The sequence below is a fragment of the Anser brachyrhynchus genome (genome assembly GCF_964034855.1).
Source record: "Anser brachyrhynchus genome assembly, chromosome: 22".
Taxonomy (NCBI): domain Eukaryota; kingdom Metazoa; phylum Chordata; class Aves; order Anseriformes; family Anatidae; genus Anser; species Anser brachyrhynchus.
The window spans coordinates 5892563-5912508 of NC_137715.1; the positions used below are offsets into that span (position 1 = coordinate 5892563).

The 19946-nt window shown below is 46.5% G+C and overlaps 2 protein-coding genes across 2 annotated transcripts; both read left to right on the forward strand.

Annotated features, from left to right (window-relative positions):
* The first annotated feature begins 7035 nt into the window (after positions 1-7035).
* On the forward strand, positions 7036-8312 carry LOC308181461 (olfactory receptor 6E1-like). Its single transcript, XM_080564780.1, has one exon. It carries the CDS (start codon positions 7194-7196, stop codon positions 8133-8135), a length of 942 nt encoding a protein of 313 aa, XP_080420906.1. The 5' UTR covers positions 7036-7193; the 3' UTR covers positions 8136-8312.
* Positions 8313-12640: 4328 nt separating this feature from the next.
* On the forward strand, positions 12641-15945 carry DAD1 (defender against cell death 1). Its single transcript, XM_080564942.1, has 3 exons — positions 12641-12948; positions 15032-15182; positions 15744-15945. The coding sequence occupies exons 1-2, from the start codon at positions 12699-12701 to the stop codon at positions 15160-15162; spliced, it is 381 nt and encodes a 126-aa protein (XP_080421068.1). The 5' UTR covers positions 12641-12698; the 3' UTR covers positions 15163-15182; positions 15744-15945.
* Positions 15946-19946: the final 4001 nt, after the last annotated feature.

Below are 19946 nucleotides of genomic sequence, written 5' to 3' on the forward strand. Positions count from 1 at the left end.
AGGGAGATTAGTAAAATTTATTGCCTGTTACTAGGAGAAGTGAGAAACAAAGGAAAGAAACCAGAAACACCTTCCCCTCATCCGCCCTCTTCCAATTCCTCCCCTCGATCAGTGCAGGGGAATGGGGGAATGGGGGTTGCGGTCAGTCTATAGCACTTCATCTCCGCCACTCCTTCACAGTCACTCTCTTCCCCTGCTCCAACGTGGGGTTCCTCCCATGGGATGCCGTCCTTCCCAAACTGATCCTGTGTGGGCTTCCCACAGGCAGCAGCTCTTCAAGAACTGCTCCAGATATGGGTCTGTACCACAGGGGCCATCCGTCAGGAGCAAACTGCTCCAACCTGGGTCCCCCAGGTGGCAGTAGCTCCTGCCAGGTCACCTGCTCCTGCATGGGCTTCTCTCCACGGGCTACAGATCTGGCCTACAGTCTGCTCTGGTGGGGGCTCTCCATGGGCTGCAGCTTCCTTCAGGTCAGATCCACCTGCTCCACCATGGGCTCCTCCATGGGGTGCAGCATACCATGGGCTTCAGGGGGACAACCTCCTTTACCATAGTCCTTTCCACAGGCTGCAGGGGAACTTCTTCTCTGGCTCCTGGATCACCTCCTACCCCCTCCTTCATTGACCTTGGTACCTGCAGGGCTGTTTCTCACTCCTCACTCTCCCAGATGCTGTTGTACAGCAGTTTTATTATTTTTTTTTTTTTTTGTCTTTTCTTAAATCTGCTCTCACAGAGGTGCAAACAACATTGCTTATTGGCTCAACTCTGGCCAGTGGTGGGCCCCTTATCTAACATGGGGCAGCTTCTGGATTCTTCTCACAGAAGCCACCCCTGCAGCCCTTCGCTACCAAAACCTTGCCACGTAAACCCACTACACAGAGTTATTAGAGAGTGTCGAAAGGAGGGCAACAAATTTGTTTTACAGTCTAGAGGGGAAGACATATGAGGAGTGGCTGAGCTCACTTAGTTTGTTCAGCCTAGAGAAGAGGAGTCTGAGGGGAGGCCTCATGGCAGCCTGCAGCTTCCTCATGAGGGGAGCGGAGAGGCAGGAGGTGATTTCTGTTCTCTGGGGACAGTGGCAGGACCCACGGGAATGGCATGGAGCTGTGACAGGGAAGGTTCAGATTGGGTATGAGGAAAAAGTTCTTCACTGAGAGGGTAGTCAGGCACTGAAACAGGCTCCCCAAGGAAGTGGTCATGACACCAAGCCTGCCAGAGTTCAAGAAGTGTTCGGACAATGTTGTCAGAATTATGGTTTGATTTTTGTGTGGTCCTGTGTGGAGCCAGGAGGTGGACTCAAAGATTCTTGTGGGTCCCTTCCAATTCAGGATATTCTGTGAGTATATGATCTTCCTGGACATCCTTCAGCTGCCTTCATACAACTTCAATTGATGTATTTTAATTGTTAGTGGTCACTTACAACCTGTTGCACTACACTGACAATTTGAATGGCTGATCATCCTCCACATTCCTCTTTAACTGAATGATGACATATCAATCTGCACTCAGCCCCACCATCATGTAAACCAAGCTAAACTTCTGTTCCCAAGAGGCACAGCATTTCGTCTACAACATGGTATATTTTTGGGCAGAGATCAGCCCACGTATGCATCAATCATCTTGCGTTGAAAATAAATAAATAAATATGTATATGTACACACACTAAGGAATTATTGACCACTGTCACAGGAGTGTCTAGGTGACAGATAAATTAGGCCTGTTTCAAACTTTAAAACAAAGCATAACTTGGTTCATGTTCATTAATAAAACAGGGAGACAATGGTTAGTTTTTAATCATTATCATTCAATATTCAATTATCACCACATATGAAGGCCTTAACAAAGTTATTCTATACCTGTTAGAGTATGACACAACCAAAGCTGCTCCCTGGAATTGAGCAAAGTTACTGCTGCTCAGATGACGCTGATAATAACTTCCATCCACCATCTGTGGAGAAATTCCTGGAAGAAGCTTTCAAGGGGACATTTTTTCCTCAATAGACAGACTCCTGATGCAATCTACACATTTTTTAAAAGGAAGGTAGGAAGAAATCCATGGATTGATCATGTTATTATTCCAAAGACATTTGGTATTTTTTTCTTCCTGAAGAGGTTTTTAGGTGTGCTCCTTATCACTCTTTCCCAAGGATATTTCTGGTTTTGATGTGTTTTTTTTTTTTTTCTTGTGTGTTTGGCTAGGATAGAGTTAATTTTCCTCATAGTGGCTGGTATGGTGCTGCGCTTTGGACTTAGGATGAGAATAATATTGATAACATGCTGATGGTTTAATTGTTGCAGAACAGTGTTTTGTACACGTTATAAGTAGTAGTAGTATTATCATCATTATTTTCCTTTCTTTTCTGTCCTGATAAACCATCTCACACAACACACAACACACAACTCAACACACAAGCATTCATTTTAATTTAGTTTTTTTAATTCTCTCCCCTATCCCATGGGGTGTGGTGCTGTGTGGTGCTTAGCTGTTAGCTGGGTTAAACCACAACCGTCCTTTTGGTGCTTCACTGTCCTTCTTCACTGTCCAGAAGGTGCCATGGTCCTTCTGCATGACTTGTGAGGCAAAGTGCTTAATGACAACTAGTTTCAGCCACAAAGAATAATCATCCTTTACAGCTAAAGGAGGAAACGGCCTGTAGTATCCTTACTGCACAGAAGTGTAAGGCCTATGCTGCTTCCTACTGACGTCTCTCAAAGTTTGAGAGAGAAACACTATTATGACTCTGACCTTAAGGGAACCTTGTAAAAATGCATTTAGACATTGTGGTACCCAGCACTGGGGTGTGCAAAAGTGTCATTGCCTGAAACTAAAGTTCACAATGCTAAGATATGTCTGCCCCCTATTTTGATTATAAACCGCATAAATTCCCAATGAATGGTATATATGTAAACTGAAAAGCTAAGGTCAAATGAAGCACAATGCAGGTAATGGAAATCCTACACAAATTTTTATTTAATTTAGATGTTGACAGCATTCCAGATCCCTCCTTACTTCTGTATTTTATTGATACGCAGTGCCATGGGACGGCCTGTTAAATCTACTATTTCAATTTTAATGTGTTCACCTGGGGAGCACAAGACAACTAATCCCATTCTTGTTTTATTGTGGTCATTTGGGAAGCTTTCTCTAGCATGTTCATGGGCAGGTCTACTGGGTACAGTTAGCTGAAATCATTAAGCTGTTCCGTCCAACTCTTCCTTTTGATCCAAGGAATAAAAATAAAGACATTATCTACTGTACTTACTATATGCATTAATGATGCTTAGAGAGAGACTCCATCTCTTGCCTTCCTCTATATCATACCACTTTTATTCCACCTATTCATTCATCCGCCTAGTAAGTCTGATGCTTCATTCTCTGTTGTGTACTGTATTATATTATAGATCACAAGGAAATCATTCCAGTGTTCTAATTTCAAATCCACCAGACAGCCATACTAGCAGTTGCCATGCCTACATCATGGTGTCTAACCTGCATCCATCACTCCTAAATTTCCTTAAAATATTTAAATATAGGCAGTAGAGACCAGGGTGCAATTCATGTCTCCCTGAACACTAAAAATACATTAGATAAACCTCTCCTAACACATTAATTCATAGTCTCACCATTTCTATAGTTTGCTTTAGCCATCTCCATCTGGACAGGCAGGTGAAACAATATTAGATGTGAAGAATTTCTTCTTGCATGATGTTTCCCCCTATCATCATGTACACCCATTGTCACAAATGTTAGTCTAGCTAAGCAGCTACAGGAAAGACAATGGTTGCACAATTACCATTTTTTAGTTCAGATGATAACCAAAAATCTTACCATATACATTTTAAAACTCTGCTACATGCACTCCTGAAACTCTCTGTTATTTGGTATCTTACTTTCCTGCTCCAGTGTCCATTCAAGCACCACTTGCAGGCAGTGCGTACACAGTATCAGAGAGAGTAAAGCATCTTTTGGGAGATTTGTATATGTAAAATGAAGTTGAGTAGTTTATATACTGAAAAATGGAAAAATAACAGTACAAGCTGGGGACTGACTGACTAAGGAGAAGCCCTCCAGAAAATGATGAGGGAGCCCTGACTCAAAAAAAAAAAGTTCTGGGAACAGACAAATAGAGGAAAAGCCTTAGAAATGGTTGCTTTAAAGAATGGTTCAAAATAGAGGCACACTATAGCTTTGTTTGAAAGGTTGCCTTTTTGCTGAATCAAAGTCAGCCTTTTTAAACTCAGCCTGTCACAAAGAGCTTGCACAGACTTTGTGCAGACGTGGCTTATGGAGCAATGAAATGATGCACCTGAATGACTGCTTGGGAGGTGGGAGGCAGTAACTTCAGATTGCAGCATGGGAGCAGACAGCTTGGAGCTATAAACCTTTGAACTGCTCCAGTTTGCTTCCAAAGCTATTGCATGTTTTTCTAAAAGGGGATGTACTGAGCATTGTGAGTTTATGTGCCAAGGTTTTGTCAGTGATGTGAAGGTGCAAGGGTGGCCTCTGTGAGAAGAGAACAAGGCTGTCCCTGTTGGGGACACAGACATTTCCATCTGGCTCCAAAGCAAACCAACTGCTAAGCATAGGTAAGCCCATAAGCAATGTTGTTGGCGCCTCTGTGACAAAATATTTAATAAAGGGTAAAAAATGCTGTGCAGCAGCTGTGTGAGAGAAGTGAGAAAAATGTGAGTGAAACAACTCTGCAGACACTCAGGTCAGTGAAGAAGAGGGGAGAGGAGGTGCCCTAGGTGATGTAACAGTGATTCCCCTGCAGCCCATGGAGAGGACCATGATCATAGAATCCTAGACTCCTAGAATGGCTTAGGTTGGAAGGGACCATAAAGATCATCTAACTCCAACTCCCTGCTATGGGCAGGGATGCCACCCACAAGATCAGGCTGGCCAAGGCCCCATCCAGCCTGACCTTCAACACATCCAGGGATGGGGCAGGTTGCCCCCCTGCACCTCATGGAGCAGTTCATGAAGAACTGCATCCTGTGGGAGGTACCCCACACTGGAGCAGATGAAAAGTGTGAGGAAGAAGGGGCAGAGAGGGAGCTGTTATGGACTGACCGCAATCCCCATTCCCACCCCTCCTCCATCACTTGTCAGGGATGGGTCAGGACTGAAGGAGTGAAGCGGAACCTGCAAAGAAGAGGGGTGCGGGATTGTACATGAGATGTTCTGGTTCTGTCTTTGTTTCTTACCAGCCTACTCTATTTTTAATCAGCAATAAATAGGAGTAATCTTCCCCAAATCAGGTCTGTCTTGCCTGTTGCAGTAATTGGTAAGACTTCTCTCTCTCTTTACTGCAGCCTCCAAGATTACTTACGCCTGTGCACAGTGCACAGTGAAAGGACAAGAGGTGCAGGTTACGGCTTAAACAAGGAAACCTCCACTGGACAGAAGGAAATTACACTTCACAATGAAAATGGTGAAGCACGGGTAGTGCCTAGAGAAGCTGTGGGATCCCCATACTTGCAGATATCCAAGCTTATGTAGATAAAGTCATGACCAACCTTGCCCATCTTGGAAATCAGCTTGCTTTTAGCAGGAGACTGGACCTCCAGGGGTGCTTTCCAACCACATTTTCTCTATGGTACGACTATGTTCTTGCTGCTCTTTAAACTTTCACAAATGTTTTCCCAGAAGGTATTTGGCAGATTTTGATACCAAATTGGTCCCTGAGGTTTGACTCAGTGAGGAAGTACAACAATGTAAAATACTGACAGCATTATAAGAAGGAGCTCAGAAGAGGAAATTTATTTGCTGAAAGTCAGACTACATAGAGGAGAAACATCAGAATTAGACTTCTTTTTGAAGTGTCCTGGGTTGCTGTGGATATATTGGTAACTCTTTGAAGCATTTCTTAGAGCTTTGGTGTGATTGTTCTGGAGACAGGGAAAGATGAAAGGGATAATGGCTTGGAAAACTGACTGGCGTAGTATTTAAACTCAAGAAAAATCTTTAAGTTGTTACTGAGGGAGTCTCTTGTTTTAAGGGACCAAGCTCAGCTTCCAGATAATGTCTGTCCAACTGTGGTATTAAAAAAGGATGTCCTATACTTTATGTGATTTGGGGGGAGGAGGTGTTCCATTTGCATGGTTGTTTGTTTTTTTTTTTGGTTGGTTGGTTGTTTTTTTTGTGCGTGGTTTGTTGCTTATTTTTTGCTTTTTGTTTGTTTTTGAGAAAAAAAACATGAGCTGCTGGTAATAAACGCCTGTGTTTTGCTAGCACTAAGTGAGCTAAGGGGGAAAGAATTCATGGGAGTAGTGTGATAAGGATAATCATAGTGTCCTAGCTCAGATTTACCCTTTTGTTGAATATTTTGTAAGTTGCACTTGAAGAGGGAAAATGAGATGGCGAGTTTGGTATGGGCTATGAGTTGTCTAAGATGTGCTTGCTTTCCCTAGTGCATTAGACACAGTGCATTGGACAAAGTAACTGACTGAGTTTAGGGTAGGATGGTGTAGTGTGGAGGGATACTTGGAGACAGGTGCCACGAAGAAGAAAGCATGACCATCAGCATCAGAGTTGATCTACTGGAGCTATAGTGCTGAGGTTAAATGAAAAGTAAACAGAATTTCTTCCCGTACTTTCCCCCTTCTCCCTCTTTTACTTTTGCTTAGTGTGGTATCCATCCATTACTTGATGCATTTTCCCTTTGCTCGGTGGTAACCAGCTCTACAAACTTGTCTTTGTAGCACTGCTACCCATCTATCCAGTCTTTTCTTTGTAAAGTCTCTTTCCTCTCTCTTTTTCTTTTTATCTCCTTGTAATTGCAGCAAGTTTGTTTTCTGCAATACTAATTTATCCATCACTAGTGTGTCTAATCTGCTTCAGTGTCTGTCTACATTTGATGGAGGATAAATACTGTCATTACCATTCAGAGATTCATAGTCCTAAGGTCCAAAACAGTTCCTGCACATGTATCCCTCTCAACTGTCCTAAGAGGGGACCCCTATGCGTTGTTTGAACTGGAATGAGGACTCAGTATTACAAATGGAGCTTGGGACTCTATTTACCTGAAGATTGTTTAAATGTAGTTACTGCAGCTGCTCCAGTCTCTCCCAGGGGGTTACTTACTGGTATCTCCCTTATATGTTAACAAAACCATATTCACTTGTGTTCTGTTGTTTTCCACTAGTTCTCAAAATGGGTCTTTTCTTGTTCTGCTAGCAATGAAGATTCAATGAACCACACAACAGTAGTGGAATTTGTCCTCTTGGGGCTGACCAACAGCCGCCATTTGGAGATCATCCTCTTTCTGATTCTTGTGATTGCCTACTTCTTGATCCTGTTTGGAAACATTACTGTCATCAGCATCACACTTGTGGACCATTTACTTCAGACTCCAATGTACTTCTTCCTCAGGAATTTTGCCATTTTGGAAATCACTTTCACCTCCACATTCATTCCTAGCACCCTCTACAGCCTTCTGACAGAGAGGAAAATAATTTCCCTGCCCGGTTGTTTTCTTCAGATGCTGCTTTTCTTTTACTTGGGTACCTGCACATTTTTCCACGTGGCAACAATGTCCTTTGATAGGTATGTTGCCATCTGCCGCCCCTTGCATTACACAGCTATTATGAACAACAGATTTTGCTTCCAACTGGTCCTGGCTTGCTGGGCAGTGAGTTTTCTCCTGATGCTTTCTCCTGCCATTATGATTGTCCAGTTGCCTTTCTGTGGTCCCAATGTCATGAACCACTTTTACTGTGATGCTTCACAGTTGTTGCAGCTGTCCTGCACAGACACATGGTTCATTGAAGGACTGTTCTTTATCCTATCGATTATCATTGTGCCAGGTACCTTAACAATAACTGTCATTTCATATGGCTGCATTATTATCACCATCTTGCATATGCCATCTTCCTCAGGAAGGAAGAAAACATTTTCCACTTGCTCAGCTCACCTTATGGTGGTGACTGTATTTTACAGCACGTCTATTTACAGGTATAACCGCACAGCGCAACGGGGTGGGCAGGGCTCTGACAAAGTTCTTTCTTTCTTCTTCTCCGTGGTGACTCAAATGCTTAACCCATACATCTACTCACTCAGGAACAACCAAGTCAAACAAGCGTTGAAGGAGAGCATGTCAAAGGCATTTTCTAGCTCCCTGAGGCACCCATGAGAGCTGGTGTAGACCCTCCGAGTGACTGAATTGTTGCCCAGATGCATCAGCATTGTGTAACTGAATTAAAGACTCTGAATACAAATGGTTTATGCTTTTTGCATGTTACATAGTACCTTTTTCTATTAGAAACCCAGACATTCCAACACAGAAAGAGTCTTCTAGCCCTCCAGTACCTGCACTTGGTTTTGCCTGTGTGTTCTTTCCACTCGGTTCTAGTGGGTTAGCCTTGGCTAACAACCAAATTCCCACCCAGCTGCCCAGTGTAGGGCAGAAGAATTTCTTCCTTATATCTAACCTAAACCTACCCTCTTTTGCTTTAAAGCCACTACCCCTTGTTCTTTCACTACACTCTCTGATAAAGAGATCATAACAATGTGTAATAATCACTGTGATGTAACATATAGACAAGTTAATATAGTGTGTTGTTTGTATGTTGTTTTTTTTTTGTTGGTGGTGGTGGTGGTGGTGGAGATGGTGCTTTTTTTTTATTTATTTGTTTTTGAGATATTCTTCCTGTTTGAATCTTCAAATACAGCTAGGTTAGAAGGTAGATTTATGTTTGCCCTAACAAGAGCTGAATCCTTTTGGACTGCTAACATCAGTAACTTTCTGCTTTAAAGCTTGTTTGCTGTCTTTACATTTCCTAGTCAGTGGATTTGGTTATCTTTACTGACTTTGATATCTCTTCTTTTTCTTTGTATATAACTTTAGATCTTCTTTCTTTGTGTATAACTTCTATGGATGAGGATCAGGGGGATGGCCAATAGGGCGGACATCCTGTTGGGGGTCTGTTATAGACTGCCAAACAAGGATGAAGAGACAGATGAGGTGTTCTATAAGCAGCTGGCAGAAGTCACACAATCACCAGCACTTGTTCTCATAGGGTACTTTAACTTCACGGACATGTGCTGGAAATACAATACAGCCCTGAGGAAGCAGTCTGGAAGGTTCCTGGAGTGTGTGGAAGATAGCTTCCTGACTCAGCTGGTTAGTGAGGCTAACAGAGGGGTTGCCCAGCTAGACCTGCTGTTCACAAACAGAGAAGGACTTCTCTAGACAGACCGCTTATCTTCGGGGTACTCAGCCTCTTGACCTGGAAGTCTGGGACGGGGAGCAGAAGAACCACCACACCCCCAGTTCAGTTGGTAACTGTTACAAAATCACACAGAATCACAGAATTGTAGGAGTTGGAAGGGACCTCAAGAGATCAGGTCCATCCCCCCTACCTAAGCAGGTTCCCTAGAGCAGGTTGTCCAGATGGGCCTTGAGTATCTCCAGAGATGGAGACTCCACAACCTCCCTGGGCAGCCTGTTCCAGTGCTCTGTCACCCTCACCGTGAAGAAGCTCTTTCACATCTTGGTGCGGAACTTCCTGTGATCTATTTTGTGGCCATTGCCCCTTGTCCTATCCTCAAAAACCACTGAAAACAGGTTGGCCAAATCCCTCTGTCTCCCACACTTAAGATATTTGTGAACATTAATAAGATCCCCTCTCCATCTTCTTTCCTCAAGACTGAACAGACCAAGGTCTCTCAGCCTTTCCTCATAGGAAAGATGCTCCAGGCCCTGAATCATCTCTGTGGCCCTTCACTGGACTCTTTCCAGGAGAGCCCTGTCTTTTTAAATAGTTAGAGACCTGCTGCTCCACCTGGACAGTCGCAAGTCCATGGGGCCAGATGGGATGTACCTGAGGGTGCTTGAGGGAGTTGGTGGATGTGATTGCTGGGCCGCTTTCCATCATCTATCAGCAGTCATGGTCATCTGGAGAAGTCCCAGATGACTGGAGACTTGCTAATGTGACGCCCAGCTATAAGAAGGGTTGTAAGGACTCAGGGATCTACAGGCCTGTCAGCCTGACCTCGGTGCCAGGAAAGGTGGTGGAACAGGTCATCTTGAATGCAATCCCACAGCATATGTGGGACAACCAGGGGATCAGACCCAGGCAGCATGGATTCATGAAAGGCAAGTCCTGCCTGACCAACCTGATCTCCTTCTACGACAGGGTGTCCCCCCTAGTGGATGAGGGAAAGGCTGTTGACATAGTCTACTTAGACTTCAGCAAAGCCTTTGACATGGTCTCCCACAGTATTCTCCTGGGGAAGGCGGCAGCCCATGGCTTGGACAGGTACACTCTTTGCTGGGTTAAAAACTGGCCGGGCCCAGAGAGTGGTGGTGAACGGAGTGAAATCCGGCTGGCGACCGGTCACCAGTGGTGTTCCCCGGGGGTCAGTGTTGGAGTCCATCTTCTTTAATATCTTAATTCATCATTTGGACAAGGGAATTGAGTGCACCCTCAGTAAGTTTGCAGGTGACACCAAGTTGGGGGAGAAGTGTCGTTCTGCCAGAGGGTAGGAAGGCCCTGCAGAGGGACCTGGACAGGATGGGTTGATGGGCAGAAGCCAATGGGATGAGGTTCAACAAGTCTAAGTGCCAGGTCCTGCACTTTGGTCACAACAACCCCATGCAATGCTACAGGCCTGGGGCAGAATGGCTGGAAAGCTGTGCACAGGAAAAGGATCTAGAGGTGTTGGTCCATGCTTGCCTGAACGTGAGCCGGCAGTGTGCCCAGGTGGCCAAGGAGACCAACGGCATCCTGGCTTGTATCAGGAATCATCCAGCCAGCACGACCAGGGAGGTGATTGTCCCCCTGTACTCTGCCCTGGTGAGGCCGCACCTCGAGCACGGTGTTCAGTTTTGGGCTCCTCACTACAAGAAGGACGTCGAGGCCCTGGAACGTGTCCAGGGAAGGACTATGAAGCTGGTGAAGGGTCTGGAACACAAGTCCTATGAGGAGTGGCTGAGGGAACTGGGGTTGTTTAGTCTGGAGAAGAGGACCTCAGGGGAGACCTTATTGCTCTCTACAATTACCTGAAGGGAAGTGTTGTGGAGCTGGGGGTCAGCCTCTTCTCTCAGATAACTAGTGATAGGACTACAGGGAATGGCCTCAAGTTGCACCACGGGAGGTTTACGTTGGAAATGAGGAGACATTTCCTGTCAGAAAGAGTAGTCGGGCACTGGAATGGGTTGCACAGAGAGGTGTTGGAGTCACCGTCCCTGGGGGTGTTTAAGGAAAGGTTGGACGTGGTGCTTAGGGACATGGCTTAGTGGGTGATACTGGTGGTAGGGGGATGGTTGGACCAGATGATCTTGGAGGTCTTTTCCAACCCTAATGATTCTATGATTCTTATTACAGATGACAAATGTCAACACTTACCTCCAGTTACAATTACAATTTTATTTGTACTTGGGCCACCAGCACTTTTGGTGTTTACGTATTCAGATCACCAGAAATACAACCTCAACAAACTTTATTATTACATTCCTGTCATAACAAGGGGTGATGACCACGGGAGCCAGGCTACAAGCAGATACTTTCTTTAACAACTACAGATCATTCTACAAATAATAAAAATAATAAGCCAAATCGATAACTAAACCGAAACATATACACATGGCTTGAGTCAGTGCTTGTGAGGTCACTTGTGGCTGAGGAGTTGACAGGGCAGGAGCAGTATCATAGCTTGTGTCTTTGATTGTGAGGTGGCGCAGACTGCATAGGTGGTGGAGATATCTGCTGCTGGTCTTCCTGCTCACTTCTATCATTTCTTCAGTTCTTTGATGGGCTTTGTGTTGGGGCACTTGAAATAAGGAACCGGGCAGTCTTCTTATCAAAGGAATTCATGAGGAAAGGGGGGATTCTTGGGAGAAAGGATAAATAGGCTGTAACATGGTAATTTAAGGTTGGACTGGTAAAGAAACCTCTGCTCTCTATTTCTGACCTTGCAACACTTTAGTTTAGTAGTTTACTTTAGTTTAGGTAGTTTAGTTTTTAACAGTTTAGATTAAGTGTCTGGGTCTCAGGGTTGGGCTTTTTTTAGGTTGTTTTTCTTCCCCCTGGAACGACAGAAGGAACCACAAGGACGGAGAGAGCCTGAAATAAGAGGAAAACGAGACAGCGTCTTTTAGTTTAGAAAAAAAAATAATACTAATAAAAAAAAAAATCAGCTTTTCGAGAGGCCAGAAACAGAACTTTCCTGCCCAAGTCTTGCTGCTGTTTAAATCATTCCAGCTTCCCTGCCACTTCCAAGCCAGGGGTGCTCTGACAGCTGATGCTAAGGGGCTGCCGCAGCAGAAGTGGGGCTCGCAGGAAGCCCCTGCCTTCTGCCAAGTGTATTCGTGTCACTTCAGCTACACCAAGGCATCGCTCCCGTAGCCTGAGTCTTTGCGCACTCGCTCCCATATGGCTCGTGTGCTTGCTCCCCCTGAGTATGTTCCCCAAGGGCTTGTCTTTATTATTATTATTATTAATATTAAAATACTCCTCGGCTCTCATTGGCGCCTGGAAATCGCCAGGAATTGGGCCCAATAAGGCTTCGGCGCAGGCGCTAGCTGAGAACCCCATCCCTCGCATGCGTGCAGTGTCTGCTGACACCTCGCTTCCGCCCTTCCCTGGGCAGAACTCGGCCTTCAGGGAGGTCACGCGCCTGCGCTGCTCAGCCGCGCCCCGGAAGCGTTTCCCGGTGCTGCTTCCGGCCACCTCAGCTCGCTCCGTACCTCAACATGTCGGGCGCGGCGGGGTCGGGCGCAGGCGGCGCGGGGGCCGCGGGCTCGGTGGGCTCGGTGGTGCGGCGCTTCCTGGCCGAGTACGGCAGCGGCACGCCGAGTCGCCTCAAGGTGCTGGACGCCTACCTGCTCTACGTGCTGCTCACCGGCGCGCTCCAGTTCGGCTACTGCCTCGGCGTCGGCACCTTCCCCTTCAACTCCTTCCTCAGCGGCTTCATCTCCGCCGTCGGCAGCTTCATTCTCGGCGGTCAGTGCGGCCCCTGCGCTCGCCTCGGCCCCTGCGCGGTTTCCCCTGGCAGCCAGGGCATCCCCGTGGCAGCCGCTTTCGGTGGTTTGTGGGGACAGGACAAGGGGCAATGGCCACAAAATGGAGCACAGGAAGCTCCGCACCAAGATGCAAAAGCACTTCTTCACGGTGAGGGTGACGGAGCACTGGAACAGGCTGCCCAGGGAGGTTGTGGAGTCTCCATCTCTGGAGATATTCAAGGCCCATCTGGACACCTACCTGGACAACCTGCTCTAGGGATCCTGCTTAGGTAGGGGGGATGGACCCGATGATCTCTTGAGGTCCCTTCCAACTCCTACGTTTCTGTGGTTTTGTGATTCTGCTCACTCTCCGTGGCGATGTCTTAAGGTCTGTTGGCAACCTGAGAGCCCCAAGCAACGTGTCAAGCCCCCTGGAGCTTAGAGTTCCCACAGAAATGGACAAATCTCTTTTATTGACCACAGCAGCCCCTTAGAGATCCCCAAACGACCCCCGGCAGGCCAGGGAGCTTCTGCAGCAGCCCCTGAGACTCCCCTGGCAGCTGGCAAGTCCTGGTACTTGGTATTTTTCTAGCAATTCTTCCTGGAAACCGGGAAGTTGCTATAGCAACAATAAAATGTTCTGAGCAATCTGAAAACTGCAGAGTTCCATGCTGCCTAGCAGCCACGGGTACTCCCTGTTAACCTTAAAGCACACAGCTCTGCTCCTGCCAGCCTCCAGGCTTGTTCCCCTGCAGCTGCTGCATCTCCTCGAGAGCACCCTCAGCTGTGACCTCTCCCAGTGAGCCAGGCCTGGCGGGCTCACCATGCACCACAGGAGGATGCTCTTCAGCAGTTGGTGAGCCTGCACGGTTCTGCTCATGGGCACCACAAGGCCCAGCTCCTCATCAGCCACAGGGTGTCCCTGCTTCTCCGTGTTGGTCAGGGAATCCTCCCTTTTACCATCTTGTATCACAGAATCATAGAATGGAGTGGGTTGGAAGGGACCTTTATGATTATCTAGTTTCAATCTCCCCTGCTATGGACAAGGACCTCATCCAATAGATGAGGTTGTCCAGGGCCTCATCCAGTCTGGCCTTGAACACCTTCAGGGATGGGGCATCCACAACATCTCTGGGCAACGTGTTCCAGTGCCTCACCACTCTGAGTGAATTCTGAGTGAAGAATTCCATCCTAACACCTAATCCAAATTTCTCCTCTTTTAGTTTAAAACCATTCGCTCCTTGTCCTATCCGCATAAGTAAAAAGTTGTTCTCCATCTTTTTTATATAAGCCCCCTTTAAGTACTGAAAAGCTACAGTGAGGTCTTCACAGAGCCTTCTCTTATGCAAGCTGAACATCTCCAGCTCTCTTAGCCTTTATAGGAGAGGTGCTCCAACCTCTGATCATCCTTATGGCCCTCCTCTGGACCTGCTCTAACAGGTCCACATCCTTCTTGTTTTCGGGGCCCCAAACCTGAATTCAGGATTCCAAGTGGGGCCTCATGAGGGCAGAGTAGAGGGGGGACAAACACCTCCCTCGACCTGTTGGCCACTCCTCTGATGCAGCCCAGGATGCAGTTGGCCTCTTGGGCTGCAGCATTGCTGGCTCATGCTGAGGTTTTTGTCTACCAGAATCCCCAAGTCCCTCTCTGCAGGGTTGCTCTCTTGTATTGATGTCTTTCTGTAGCAAACATCCTATGGTGAACCAAAACTCTAGCAATGACTGCTTAAAGATGTTGCTCTCCCATAATGCACCCTAAAAAACACCTTTCTTCCCTGCAGCCCTGCCCAGTGCACCCAGTAGAGTGTTGCTTGCCCCGTTTTTGTGCCTGTCCCATCCTGTTATAAACCTGTTCCACTCAGGTCTCGTTTGGACACCCCCTGTAGTGCTGTGCGAGAGCTGACTGCGCGTCAGCCCCATGCAAATCCCCTGACAGTGATCTTGTCTCATAAGAAAGATAGAGTTGACTTTTCTGCTGGTGGAACAGTGACCTGAACTGAGGTGGACTGCCCTACCAAGGCTATGCTTCCCACCACGGCTTCTCTTTGTGATCTCTGATCTCTCGTTTTCTCTCTACTATGCAGTTTGCCTACGGATCCAGATCAACCCCCAGAACAAGGGCGAATTCCAAGGCATTTCACCAGAGCGGGCGTTCGCCGATTTCCTCTTTGCCAACACCATCCTGCATCTTGTCGTTATTAATTTTGTTGGCTGAACTCTAGAAGAGACTGTAAGGTACTGATCCGTGGGGCCACAGAAGGGGCAACACCAGCACACATGATTTCTCTCTTTTTGTAGAGTAGGGAAAAAACTAGAAAGACAGTGAAACCAGAAGTCTAGCTCCTAGCTTTCTCCAGGACAAGAACAGTTAATCCATTTTTCTCTACAGTGCTATAGGGCAAGAATTCAGTGGCTTTTGATTTTGTGAATTTATTTTTTGCCTTTCCATGTTTAAAAGGCAGCTTAGCTAGGTGTGTCACAGAAATCTACCCATATTTGTCTTTTATATGAGAAATACACCTTTATTTCTTGAAGGAGGGTCTCTAGGGGCTGGGACTCCTGGTCTCTGTCTCTGATGGTTGTCCTGTTTGGAGGCCATAGTATGGCTGGTGTCCAAGTTTGAAGTTTCTCAGCAGATGAGAGAAAAGAGTTAAGAATAGGGAGAGTTTGATGCTAGAAAGTGCACAGCATGTTCTGTTGTTACAGTTGCAAAGAGCCACAAGCTGTTTGAAGCTTGTGGTGCATTTTCTCTCCCTTTGCAGATGCATTCTTCATGTTATCTTTCTCTCTTTACAGGTCTCGAATTCCTCTGGGGTTCTGATGTTAAAACCTGTCGTAGGGAAGTGTTGTTCCCCATCAGACTTGTAACTGCTTCCATGGTGAGGAAGGGGAAGCAGGGAGTAAAGTTTTTTTCTACAGACTGTCCTATGGAAGGGTGTACTGCCTCATTTCAGTTACTGTAATCCTTTCTTTCAATAAAGCCCTTCATAGTACTGCACACTTTTCCTTGCTAAAGACAAATACAGAGTTTCTTCCTATGCCCAAGTTCCCGCACTCATGATTCCCTGTTTTTCCCTCCTTCTCTCTCTCCCCCTCTCCCTCTCTACCCTCCAGGCTTTTATTTTGTGCCCCAGTTTCTGGGGGAAACTGGAAGCAAGTTGTCATGGAAACACAGATGTCATCTTCCCTTTATCTTATGGAAAGTATGTTGCCAACACAACCCCAGGCTTCAAAGCTGCAGAAAGCTTTGTTTAGACTGTGGTTAGAGATCATGAACGGAAGGAAGCTGTGGGTGTCATTCAGCCATCCCCACCTGTATCCATCTTGGCAACCCTGCCCAGAGCAGGGGGGTTGAAACTAGATGATCTTTAAGGTCCTTTTCAACCCAGGCTATTCTGTGATTACCACGGGCCTTCCCATATCCCTCAGCATCACATGGGGCACAGCTGGATGTGCCAGCTGGGCTTACAGGCTCACTAAGGCTTGGTTTTTCTGCAACCTGAATTGCTGATAAACCCAAGGATGTTGGAAGGGGCTGCCAGGCTGTGTCAGTGTCTGGGACAGAGCTGCGCTTGAGCTGTCCTGGCACAATGGAGAAGGTTTTCCTCAGATTAAACCTTGAAAATCTTTTCTCTTTTAAGGTACTGTGAAATGCTTAATCTCAGTGGCTTTAGCCCTTGAGCATTGCCTTCTCAAGCTTCAGCTAGCATCTGGTTGAAGCCAATTACTTTTTAGTCATGAGGGAAATTAGAGCCCTGCAATGATCAAATTTTAGGCACAGGGTAGGATGTTAGCTCTAGCTGTTCCTTCTTGATCATTGGATGAAGAATTAACCTGGGTTACCTTCAGGCTTTAGGCTCTGTCCTTGTACTGATCCTGCTTCATGCTTGCCTTGTTTGGTCAGCAGCTGAAACACTGAGTAACAAAAACATATACTAAGGCTGTGTTACAAAGGAATGCTTGACTGTTGGCATGCAGGAGTTAAAACATGGAGTTCAATAGCTTCAACATCTCAGCATTGCATTATGGTACCTGTTTACCACCTTTTTCCATCTAGCATTTCCAGCTGTGCTGCAGCCATTAAAACCATAGAAGTGTGACATACGGGCCTCCAAATAGTCCTGAATAGTCAGGTATGAGGAAGCAGGGTCTTTACTGTCTTGAAGGGTGTTGTCTGGATCTGTGGTGGGAACAATTCATGCCAGCTCTGACCCACAGCTGCCCAGGCATTAGGCTGGACTTACATACAATGGTGATACCAACTCTGCACTGATGTTAGGGTGCTGGGGACCAGACAGAAGACTTGAAAGCATGTAGGAATTGTAAATGAGCCACTGGGCTCTTTTTCCTATAAGAAGAGCCCTCTCTGAAACAGGTCTGTGGCAGACAGAGCCAACGAGTTCTCAGGAGGAGGAACGTGCACAGGGTCTCCACTGAAGCAGCTGCTGCTGTTTGCAAGCCACGAGTGCCTCCCTGTGGGGTCTCCGCGTTCGTCTACCCATGCTTTGGCTTCAGGGAGAGCTTGAGGCTGGGGACCTCCTGTGGCCACTACGTGGTGGTGTAAAGAGAGAAGCCTTATTCTGTGAGTTACCGTAAACTAAGCCCAAGATTTCAAGTCCTATTAGAGGTACTCCCATGCCTGAATGAGCTTCAACAAGTCTGTATGTGTCTTCAAACTCTGCTCCTTAGAAAGACAATACTAGAGGTCCCTGTGTACTATGTAGAAAAAGGCAAGAAGTAAAGTTGCTTCGTGTACAGGGCTATGTTTAGTGAGGGATGACAAGCACAGGGCAGGGTGTTTTCTCCAACAAGACCCTGAGAAAAGGGTCCTACCCGTGGGTCCTACCCATGGGTAGATATTAGGGGGCAGGAGCTGGCACAGGGGAGGGCATAGGTGGACCATGGCACCATCTTCTCTGCCAATATGAGAAGATTCTGGCCTCCCCCATGTTCCTCCTTTGTCTTTTGGGTCAAAAGTGGAAGGATTTTCCTGCATTGAGTCACTGCCTGTAGAAGAGGGTGCAGAGATGTATCAGCACATTCAGAAATCTTATATGCTTCTAAGATCTTCCCCCCTGCTGCTGCCCTCCCCTGCGCCCCCCCCTCCCCAGTTATTTCTTTTCTCCCCTTCCTGTGCTATGCATAGCTCAGTCTTTCCTGTTGTACCCAGAACAACTCCCCCCCCCCACACACCCAAGATAAGGTTACAGTGAGGGGGCAGGAAGGGAGGGTGTCTTAACCTCATTCTGCTTTGGTTTGTGGTCTAACGTCTGCTGTCCTTTTTCACATGCTTCTCCTCTCTGCCACGTGCCACACCAGCACTGCCCCCCACCCACCCAACCCCTGTTTTGCACTCTACTTTACAGAGGAAGAGGTTTCTGCGGTAAGTTGTAGTGGAGTATCAAAAGGTGACCCAGATCTCAGCACTGGCGTCATGGAACTAGTGGTGCATCCTTTCCTGCCACAAATGGGCCATGAGACCCCCTCTTCCACATCCTGTCTTACCATGTTATTTCCTGCCTTTGCTTTGCACTGTGGTTTTTCTCTCTTGAAATAAACAAGAAACCACATGGGGGGGGGGGGGGGGGGGAAGCATCGGTTGTGAGAGAGGATCAAAACCCTAATCTCGGAGAGCATCTTTGAACGAGACCTACAAATTCAGTGCTTTGGAGATCACATTTAAGGGTCACTTCAGTCAAAACATGACTTTAGCTATGTGCACATCCCCTCACAGCTAGGAAAGGGTTTGAAATGCAACACAAAAGATTTGAGACAGATAGTAATATTTTTAAAAGTGATGTTAAAGGTAAATGAGTATGGAAAATTTATTTTCCACATCCCTAAAGGTTTTCAGAATGAGGTTAGTCAATTGGAAATGTGTGAACATGGTACTGGTCTTGCTTTGTAATTCAAAAATGGTTTAGGCAGCTTCAGTGAATGCTGTTTCTCTGTGATACAGCAGCTTTCATCATAAGCCAAATGTGAGGTTCAAGGGATGGCTGGAATTTAAATAGCTGTGGGATTTTTGCAGCTGGTTAAAGATGAGAATGACTGTTCTTTCAAGAAAGAGTTAAACAAATGAGTCCCTGAGCATCTCTTCTATAAGATAATCAGACTTATAGACCTGGAATATTGGAAGTTGTTCCTGGACAGGAGAGGTCAGTAACAGTCACCCAGCAACATGCCATCTGCGAAGTGGTCAGGTGGCAGCACCGCAGCAGGAGCTCAGGGAGACTTTGTTTTGCTGCTGCTCAGAACTGCAGATTCAGATCCCATGGCAGGGGTGCTGATACAGGCTGCGCAGAGAGGCCCTCAACATATGAAGCACCAGGACTTTTGACTAAATGCATTTAAGTATGAGCCTTTCCAAAATCGGAGGTCCTTATAATGGCTGTGAATCCACTGAGGTGAGAAACATCCTGTGAGAGAGAATCATGCCACCCAGCATAGCAAGGCTTTTCCCTACCGCTTAGTTTGGGCACCAATGTGAGGTACAAGCAACTCTCAAGATTTGCAGGGAAGTTTTGTTTCCCTCCAAGCACCTTTCTTGTCTCTTCCTCCAGAGGAATCTCTGCTGCTTCAGAAGATGGAGAGGCCATTGTCACAAAAGGAGAACATTTCCTTCCCAGTCCTAACTGTGAGAACCTGAATTTGGAGACTCAGACCAGTCAATGTCAGTAATGTCATTAATGCAAAGCAGGTACCTTGTTCTCCCATGAAACTTGAGAACGGGACACTTAGGGGCAGGATATTACAGACTGATATGCTTCCCGTAGGAGTAGACAACTGCCTTCAGGAACCTGTACCACTTTCTAGTCCTCTTACTGTTGGCAAGCTGTATTTCACCATTGTCTTCACATAGCACAGTGTCTAGGCTTGGAGGGGATGTGCACGCTTCTGTTCCCCTCTCTAAGCCAGCCACGATGTTCTCCCCCAAACACAGCAGGGAAGTGGATGTCCTGAAAAGGGAGATTGTAGACACTCCCCCAGAGTGGATCA

What these genes read in the sequence shown, in the direction of transcription:
- LOC308181461 (XM_080564780.1), top strand. Translation starts at nt 7,194, where the DNA reads ATGAACCACACAACAGTAGTGGAATTTGTCCTCTTGGGGCTGACCAAC.
- DAD1 (XM_080564942.1), top strand. Translation starts at nt 12,699, where the DNA reads ATGTCGGGCGCGGCGGGGTCGGGCGCAGGCGGCGCGGGGGCCGCGGGC. An exon ending in CGGCAGCTTCATTCTCGGCG is followed by an intron (nt 12,949 to 15,031) that starts GTCAGTGCGGCC and finishes TCTACTATGCAG; the next exon opens with TTTGCCTACGGATCCAGATC.